Source organism: Pongo abelii, chromosome 1 (assembly GCF_028885655.2).
Source record: "Pongo abelii isolate AG06213 chromosome 1, NHGRI_mPonAbe1-v2.0_pri, whole genome shotgun sequence".
Classification (NCBI taxonomy): Eukaryota; Metazoa; Chordata; class Mammalia; order Primates; family Hominidae; genus Pongo; species Pongo abelii.
The window spans coordinates 90,284,185-90,293,119 of NC_071985.2; the positions used below are offsets into that span (position 1 = coordinate 90,284,185).

An 8,935-nucleotide genomic window follows, 5' to 3' on the forward strand; every position below is an offset into this window, starting at 1 on the left:
AGGACTATGGCTCAGAGCAAATAACTGAATTATAAATGCGTGGTCACAGTCACCTCGCCAATCCCAGGGACCCTGCACCCAATTCTCCAGGAAAGGCTGGCAGGTGCGGGGTGGAATGCGCTCTGTGCGAGGGTGGGTGGGAATTTCGATGCACCGAGGTGCAGTTAGCTCACTCCTGCGGAGGCCTCGGGTGGAGCCAGGGCCAGGGGCGGGGCGAGGCCGGGGTCCAGGGCGGAGCCAGGATTGGAGGCTGACGTTAGCTCTAGGGGGACGGGGAAGGGGTGCGGCTTGGGACTGGGGCGGGGCCGGGACCCGGGGAGGAGCCAGGATTGGAGTCCGACAGTAGTCCTGGTGGGGCGGGGCGGGGAAGGGGCCGGAACTGGGTCTGGGCCGAGGCCCGGGGCGGAGCCAGGGCTGGAGTCTTGTGGGGCGGGGCGGGGCGGGGCGGGGCGGGGAGGGGCGGGGAGGGGCGGGGCCGGGGCGGGGCTGGGACTCGATGCGACGCAAAGGTGAGTTTCGAGGGGCGGGGCGGGGCCGGGGCCAGGTGCGGAGCAAAGGCCGGAGTCCGGCGGGATGGGGCGGGCGGGGCCAGGGCTGGGTCCGGGGCGGGGCGGGCCTAGACGGGGCGGGGGAAGGGGCGGTGCCGGGGCGGGCCGGGGCGAGAATGGTCTCAGAACTGCCGAGGGCTGGAGGGAAAGCAGCGGGAGGGGCGGAGGGAGGGGATTCGGCAGTTCCAGTTCAGCTCGCTCGGTGCACCCACGCCTCGCTGTCCCGCTTCCTGCCCCCCACCTGGGCATGCGCCCCCCACCCTTCCGGCCCCCCAGAACCCGCGCCATCCCCCGGAGCCTCCCCAGAGCTGGCCGCGCAGGATGGGCGCCCTCAGGCCCACGCTGCTGCCGCCGTCGCTGCCGCTGCTGCTGCTGCTAATGCTAGGTAAGCCAGGCCCCCGTTCCTGTTCCCGGCCCTGCCGGGCAGGTGCCTGCCATCCAGCACCTCCCGAGCATTTCCGGGCTCCTCACATCCTCCTCCGTCAGGGTTACCTCCAGCCTCCCCGGAGTCGGCGGCCAGCTGCGCTTTGTGGCTGCCCTCCGAACCAGTCTTGGGAAGAGTGCAGGCTCCCCAGCTCTAAGCCAGGGACTGGGGCATAGAGAGGACCCACTAAGGTGCTGCCCCAGGCGCTGCTCGGCCTCCCGGGGCAGGCCCCACTTCTCAGCTAGCATACCCACGTCCTGGGGTCGCTGCACCAAATGCTGCGACTCCTTTCTGCCCCACACTCAGCTCCAGGCCTGGCCTTGGGTGCCCGCCTTACGTGGGCAGTGCCTGCCCAGCTTCATAATTGCCCCAGAGTTGGCTGGAGGCCCAGAGGCCAGTTCTGCCCACGATCTTTGAAGTAAGTCTCTCCCAGTTGCGCTCCACACACTTCATCAACTGGGGGCAGTTCCCTCTCTCACCCCCATCTCCATCCTGGGTTGGGTCCCTCTTTGCCCTTCTTCCTCTCTCCCAAATGGCACTTGGCTCTGCAGCCACCCATCAGTTTTCACACCGCTTAGTTCCAGCTTCCTTGCCTCAGGAGAAACCAGGTTCCATGGAGACTGATCCTGGGATCTCCAAGCATCTTGTGCCTGCTGTGGTGGGTGTTCATGGTGGGGTGTTCTGGGCCAATCTTGCATGGATGCGTGGGGATAATGACAGTGGAATTGTTTTTGGCCTGAACTGGAGGGATCCCTGTAGGAGGTGGTCTGGGGAAGAGTATGGCGTGGAGAAAGTGAAACTGCCGGTACAGATGTTGATGAGGCTGAAGCCCTTGAAATGAGAGTGCAGCGTGGGGGTGGGGATGGTGACTTCAGAGCTGCTGTCGTCAAGGCAGAAGCTGAAGGTAGCCCCAGCTGCCTGTTTCTAGACCAGAGCTCCAGAGTGTCACCAAGCAAAGCCTTCCCCTGCTGCAGGTCCCTGAGCCCTGCAGGGTTAGGATGAGTCCTCTCCCTGGTCCCTGGGCAGGTGGCAGGAGGATGTACAGAGAAGAAGGCGCTGTGGGGCCTGGGTTGCCTAGCACTTGGTGTGTTTTCCCCAGTGGGCAGCACGGAGCAGGGAGGAGCCCAGGGAGGTGGGGGAGTGCTGGCCTGTGTTTGAAAAAGGAGCACGCAGAGGTCTGAGCACCCACTGCCTGTGAGCACTTACATTCATTTCACAAATGAGGAAAATGAAGTAACTTGCCCCAGAGAGCACATTTAGTGAGTGTTAGGGCTAGGATTTGAACACATATCTGATTCCAAAGCAGGCCTCTTTGCTCTCCCTTTCCTTGCTGCGACTCATACAGAGGAGGGGAGGGAGAGCTGTGTGGCAACTGATTTCCTAAGGCTGTGGAGGTGACTTTCCCATGGGCATCTCCAAGCATCAGCAGTTGTGGAGCCAGGAAGATGGGAGGGGGCCTTCTGAGCAGTCTGCCCTGAGGCAGTCAGGGAAGGTGTCAGATTGGCTGTCTCCACCATCACTCTGATTATGAAACTTGCCTGGCCTGGGGCAGGGCTCTTCTGAGTCACCTAACGCACTCACACACAGTCAGAGCTGGAGCTCTTGGTTCTCCTCCAGTGTGGAAACTGAGGCCTAGGACAGAAAGAGACTGGATCCCAGGCCACACAGCTGGGCATGGGGATGGTACTAGAATCCCACTTCCTGACTGGCAGCCTGTGCCCTTAACAACAGACCATGAGTTCTCCCTGTGACTCAGCCAGAGGATGAAGGAAGGGGCTAGGAGCACAGCAGCAGGGGTGGGGAAGTTCAGAGGAGCCGTTCTAGAGAAGCTGGAGGGTAGAGTTTGACCACAGACTCCTGGGCATTTTCCTTTAGCTCCTGCAGAAAGTCCATGGTATCCCCCTGGGAGGCCTAAAAGTGACACTCTGGTTGGTGAGGTCAGTCCCTTCAGGCCTGGCCTTGGAGTTTCCCCATCTTCCTCTCTGGTTTTGCCCCTCTGGAGGAGTGTGTAGAAGCCATCTAGGGACAGCATGATCTTGGCTAAGATATTATACTTTTCCTGCCTTACCTTTCTCATCTGTAAAATGGGGAGAGGTGGGGAGGGGTGGCCTAACCCTCTTTACATTCTGAGGTTCTGTGTTCTTATCTCGTGGGAGCTATGGAAGGAGAGAAGGGAGGAGCTAAGCCCTCTAAGTCTGCCAGGAGTAACTGCTGGGGTAGGATTGGGCATAGGGGTGGAGTAGGGTGAAGAAGAGAGGTTTGGCCTTTCTGAAGGGAGAGAGATGAGAAGGGGCAGCTGGGGATTTAGTGCCTCCCTACAGAAAGAGAGCTATATATGTAAATGAATGCATATCATGTGCAAATGAAGGCTTTTGTTAAGGAACTGGGGCAGGCGCCTTGTGAGTCTGCTGGGCTAGCCCGGAAGGTTGGCAGGCACTGGAGGAGGGGATCTTCTGCCCCCAATGGCCAGGGCAGAGCCTGGATCTTGCCCCAGAAGCCCCAGCTGCCTGGGCAGCCCTGTGGGGTGAGAGAAGCAGTGAGCTCATGGCGCAGCTGGAGGGGGGAGGGCATTGTGTGGTGAGAACTGACTGGGCCTGTGCCCTTTCCAGCTAGGGTCACTGGCTCCATTGTCTGGCCCAGGTGACACAGCTGAGCCAACTAGCACTTCTGAGCAAGACTGCCAGCTCCCCTCAAGCAAAGGAGAGGGACATGTAGTCTCAGAGTCCCCTAGCTAGAAGGCTCCCCTTGCCAGGTGCTGAGGAAGGAATGGCAGACATGGAGGTGGGTGAGTGGCAGGGACAGATCAAGGTTCAGTTGGAACCAAGGCCTCGTTAGGTCAGGAATCAGATGTACCCCTTTCTGCCTTCAGGCGCTCTGCTTCTAGTCCGCCAGAAATGGGATGCATCTGGGTGCCAAGGCAATTCTGGGCCCATGCCACCTCCCTGAGATCCAGGTGTCTTATATCACAGCATCCCTTTCCTATTCTCAGAACAGGGTCCAAGCTGTGGACAAGCTTCCCCAGGTCTCCTTTCCTTTTGTAGGCAGAGATCAAGAATGGTGCTTGTGGCAGCAGAGGGCATGGAATGAGGAACTAGGCATCTTCAACTCCTTTTGCCTTTCCCTACAGGAATGGGATGCTGGGCCCGGGAGGTGCTGGTCCCCGAGGGGCCCTTGTACCGCGTGGCTGGCACAGCTGTCTCCATCTCCTGCAATGTGACCGGCTATGAGGGCCCTGCCCAGCAGAACTTCGAGTGGTTCCTGTATAGGCCCGAGGCCCCAGATACTGCACTGGGCATTGTCAGTACCAAGGATACCCAGTTCTCCTATGCTGTCTTCAAGTCCCGAGTGGTGGCGGGTGAGGTGCAGGTGCAGCGCCTACAAGGTGATGCCGTGGTGCTCAAGATTGCCCGCCTGCAGGCCCAGGATGCTGGCATTTATGAGTGCCACACCCCCTCCACTGATACCCGCTACCTGGGCAGCTACAGCGGCAAGGTGGAGCTGAGAGGTACTGGGCCCTGGGACGGGGTGGGGCCACACACCCTCTCAAGGCAGAAAGTCAAGGCCACAGGTGACCTATCTAACTGCCCCTTAGGTTTTGTAGCCAAGGAACTTGAGGCCCAAAGAGGTTAAGTGACTTGCACAAAGTCACCCAATAACTCAGTGGCTGATGTGGGACTCAAACCCAGAGTTCCTCACCCAGGCCAGTGCTCGTCTTATCATATTAAGACCCCTCCTGGGAGAAGAAGTGTCCTTAAGTTGTCCAGCCCCCTTTCCATTCCCAAGAACGAGGAAGACTGTTGGGTTGAATAGACTCTACTCCTGGACAGTACAGGACCCAGATCTGGGAAAGAGAGTAGAGTTAGGGAAGGAGTTAGACCATGTGACATTCTCACTCTCTTAAGTTTCTTTGTCTTCTGAGAAGAAAGACAGAGCCGCTCTTCTCAGTATTTCAAACAGAGGTCAGTCTCAAACATAAGGGTGAGTAGGCGATGGGCTGGTTCTATGAAATTCAACAAGTATTTATTGAGCGCCTGTGCTGTGCCCAGTACTGCCCTTGGCACCACTGAGTTACAGAAGAAATAATACAACATGCGATCTTTGCCCTCTGGGAGCTCACAGTTTATTTAGGGAGATAGGCTATACACAGGAAACAGTAACAAGGGCTGCCAGCTCCCAGTCCTCCCTCACTCCAGCTGTTCTCTCCAGTTCTTCCAGATGTCCTCCAGGTGTCTGCTGCCCCCCCAGGGCCCCGAGGCCGCCAGGCCCCAACCTCACCCCCACGCCTGACGGTGCATGAGGGGCAGGAGCTGGCACTGGGCTGCCTGGCGAGGACAAGCACACAGAAGCACACACACCTGGCAGTGTCCTTTGGGCGATCTGTGCCCGAGGCACCAGTTGGGCGGTCAACTCTGCAGGAAGTGGTGGGAATCCGGTCAGACTTGGCCGTGGAGGCTGGAGCTCCCTATGCTGAGCGACTGGCTGCAGGGGAGCTTCGTCTGGGCAAGGAAGGGACCGATCGGTACCGCATGGTAGTAGGGGGTGCCCAGGCAGGGGACGCAGGCACCTACCACTGCACTGCCGCTGAGTGGATTCAGGATCCTGATGGCAGCTGGGCCCAGATCGCAGAGAAAAGGGCCGTCCTGGCCCACGTGGATGTGCAGACGCTGTGTAAGTGCCACTTATACATCCCACTGTGGGAGCTGGGAGGGACAGTGTCCTCGTGGGCAGTGTGGCCACAGGGGGTACCAGATAGCCATCATCTGACTCCAAGGAACTCATCTTCCACAGAGTGAGCAGCCTTGTTAGCATTTCTCTCCCCTCTCCCTTGATGGGTTTTCTCTGCTCAGAAATTGGGTATAGAGATAGGGGGCCCATGCTGAGGGGTGAGATTCAAGCCCCTAAGTAGAAAGATGGTCATTCCTAGTGAGGGGGATACAGGAGGTTTTGAAGTTGCTGCTGTCAAGTAGGAAACAGGAAGTTGGGGAATCAGGTGCCTCTGTGTCCCCTCCTGCCTCCATGACACCTCTTCCCCTACCTGTGTTTCAGCCAGCCAGCTGGCAGTGACAGTGGGGCCTGGTGAACGTCGGATCGGCCCAGGGGAGCCCTTGGAACTGCTGTGCAATGTGTCAGGGGCACTTCCCCCAGCAGGCCGGCATGCTGCATACTCTGTAGGTTGGGAGATGGCACCTGCGGGGGCACCTGGGCCCGGCCGCCTGGTAGCCCAGCTGGACACAGAGGGTGTGGGCAGCCTGGGCCCTGGCTATGAGGGCCGACACATTGCCATGGAGAAGGTGGCATCCAGAACATACCGGCTACGGCTAGAGGCTGCCAGGCCTGGTGATGCGGGCACCTACCGCTGCCTCGCCAAAGCCTATGTTCGAGGGTCTGGGACCCGGCTTCGTGAAGCAGCCAGTGCCCGTTCCCGGCCTCTCCCTGTGCACGTGCGGGAGGAAGGTGAGAGGTGGCTGGGCCCTGGACAGGGTTCGAGGATTGTCAACCCCTTTTCCTTCTGTTTCCACGACCCCCTCCCTCTCCATCAGCTGCTTGCAGGCGACAGCTTCACGCTCTTCTTCTACCAATATTGTGGGAATACCCTGAGTTTCCTGGGGCCGTGCTTGGCAGCAGCCCTAACCCCATGCTCCCTGGCCCTGCACCCTCTGACCCCATGTCCTGTGTTCTGCAGGTGTGGTGCTGGAGGCTGTGGCATGGCTAGCAGGAGGCACAGTGTACCGCGGGGAGACTGCCTCCCTGCTGTGCAACATCTCTGTGCGGGGTGGCCCCCCAGGACTGCGGCTGGCCGCCAGCTGGTGGGTGGAGCGACCAGAGGACGGAGAGCTCAGCTCTGTCCCTGCCCAGCTAGTGGGTGGTGTAGGCCAGGATGGTGTGGCAGAGCTGGGAGTCCGGCCTGGAGGAGGCCCTGTCAGCGTAGAGCTGGTGGGGCCCCGAAGCCATCGGCTGAGACTACACAGCTTGGGGCCCGAGGATGAAGGCGTGTACCACTGTGCCCCCAGCGCCTGGGTGCAGCATGCTGACTACAGCTGGTACCAGGCGGGCAGTGCCCGCTCAGGGCCTGTTACAGTCTACCCCTACATGCATGGTGAGTGACACCCCCTCCACCTTCCTCACTCTGCCTTCCTCCTGGCCTCTGCCACTGGCCTTCCCTTCCCATCTTCTGACCCCCCTGCTACTATCCCTCTCCTCCACGTTATGTCACATGAAGTCTCAAAAAATCCAACTTCCAGCCCTGCAGTGCCCACCTGCATGGGGTCCTCTGTGGTTGATGCTGACTTGCATGCTGAGGGGGCAGGCTGTGGGCAGGGATGGGGGTGTCTGTGAATGGAGAAGGTGGGTTCAGAGAACTTGATGGGGAAAGCGCAGAGGCAAGTATATGGGTGGAGGATGACGGCATCCTCTCTGAGCAGTTATCCTCTCTCCCCCAGCCCTGGACACCCTATTTGTGCCTCTGCTGGTGGGTACAGGGGTGGCCCTAGTCACTGGTGCCACTGTCCTTGGTACCATCACTTGCTGCTTCATGAAGAGGCTTCGAAAACGGTGATCCCTTACTCCCCAGGTGAGGGAAAAGAACCCCCCAACCTTGTTTTCATTGGGCTTCCCACCCCCAAGTCCTGAACCAAGTTGCTCCCTCCCAGGCCCCACCTGGAGGAGGAGTAGGCAGCTCAGATCCACAGGGCCCTGTTAAGGGGTGGAGGCCGCGAGGGAGCCCCACTCAGGGCTCTCTGTCCTTAGCCCACGCCGGGTGCCCTTTTCAGGTCTTGCAGGTGTTGACTGTCTTCTGGCCCAGCTCCAAGCCCTCCTCTGGTTGCCTGGACACCCTCTCCCTCTGTCCACTCTTCCTTTAATTTATTTGACCTCCCACTACCCAGAATGGGAGACATGCCTCCCCTTCCCTACTCCTTCCCTCCCAAGCCCCTCCCTCCGGCCTTCTGTTCTTGATCTCTTAGGGATCCTATAGGGAGGCCATTTCCTGTCCCAGAATTAGTTTTTCTAAAATGTGAATAAACTTGTTTTATAAAAAGCAGGCTTGGCTGTGTCTTCCCTACCATGAGACTGTAAAAGGCTCAGGGTGCATAGTAGGGAGGTGGTTGGGGGTTGACAACCTCTTCTGGACGACCCAGGCCTCTCTTCCCACCACAAACACCATCTGGCCTCCATGGGCCATGCCACCCACCCCAGGAGGGGACACCTGGGTTCCATCTGCTGCCTGAACTGTCAGGGCTGAGACAACTCCTGATTGGACTCCTACTTGGGGAGGGAAGCATAGAAAAGGAGGGTAGGTTCCAGCTGCCTGTGGTACCCCCCAACCAGCTTCTCCCATGTTAAAGGGCATGGGCCTCCAGGGGCAGTGCCTTTTCTGAGCTCCCCAGACATTCCCCGACTCTTCCCGTGTCTCATTCTCCTGGTCAGGCTAGTCTTGGACCTGACTCCTCCCACTAGGCCCTGGGGCTGAAATTCTTGTTCCTTCTGGCCGATAGCAGCAGATTAGAAGCCTCAGAACACAACTGATACTCAGGCTGGGACAACAGGCAGTCAGGGGAGGGCCTGTGTGTCCACAGAGCCATTGCACCCGCATGTACTCGCTGTACCTGCTTATACCCACTACCCGCATATACCCACTACACCTGCATATACCCGCTTTACCTGTCTATACCCACCCTGGGGTCTCCTCCCTCCCACCCTTCAGCTTCACCCCTCCTCCAGTGCCCCAGGAGTTTCATGAATTTTCTTGCCTAAGGATTCTCTGATCCTAAAATTCTTACCTGCACGGCACCTTAAGAGGCATCTGGTAGGCCTCCTTCAGTTGTTATTTAAACATTTATTGAGCATTACAAGTTTGCTAAGTGTCATTTTTACAAATGAGGAAACTGAGGCCCAGATATGCGATTTGCCCAGAGTCATAGAGCTAATTAGCAAGTGTCAGGAGTAGGACCTAGGTCTCCTGACT

At 58.6% G+C, this 8,935-nt stretch overlaps 1 protein-coding gene across 2 annotated transcripts; it reads left to right on the plus strand.

Moving 5' to 3' along the window:
* The first annotated feature begins 462 nt into the window (after positions 1–462).
* Positions 463–8,008, plus strand: IGSF8 (immunoglobulin superfamily member 8). Of its 2 annotated transcripts, XM_024234890.3 has the most exons (8): positions 463–509; positions 825–933; positions 4,100–4,477; positions 5,179–5,640; positions 6,019–6,426; positions 6,656–7,069; positions 7,413–7,543; positions 7,743–8,008. In XM_024234890.3, the coding sequence occupies exons 2-7, from the start codon at positions 870–872 to the stop codon at positions 7,526–7,528; spliced, it is 1,842 nt and encodes a 613-aa protein (XP_024090658.1). In that variant the 5' UTR covers positions 463–509; positions 825–869; the 3' UTR covers positions 7,529–7,543; positions 7,743–8,008. The 2 variants fall into 2 exon arrangements, with proteins under 2 accessions (XP_024090658.1, XP_054383031.1); XM_054527056.2 differs by lacking the exon at positions 463–509 and having other exon boundaries at positions 695–933; positions 7,720–8,008.
* Positions 8,009–8,935: the final 927 nt, after the last annotated feature.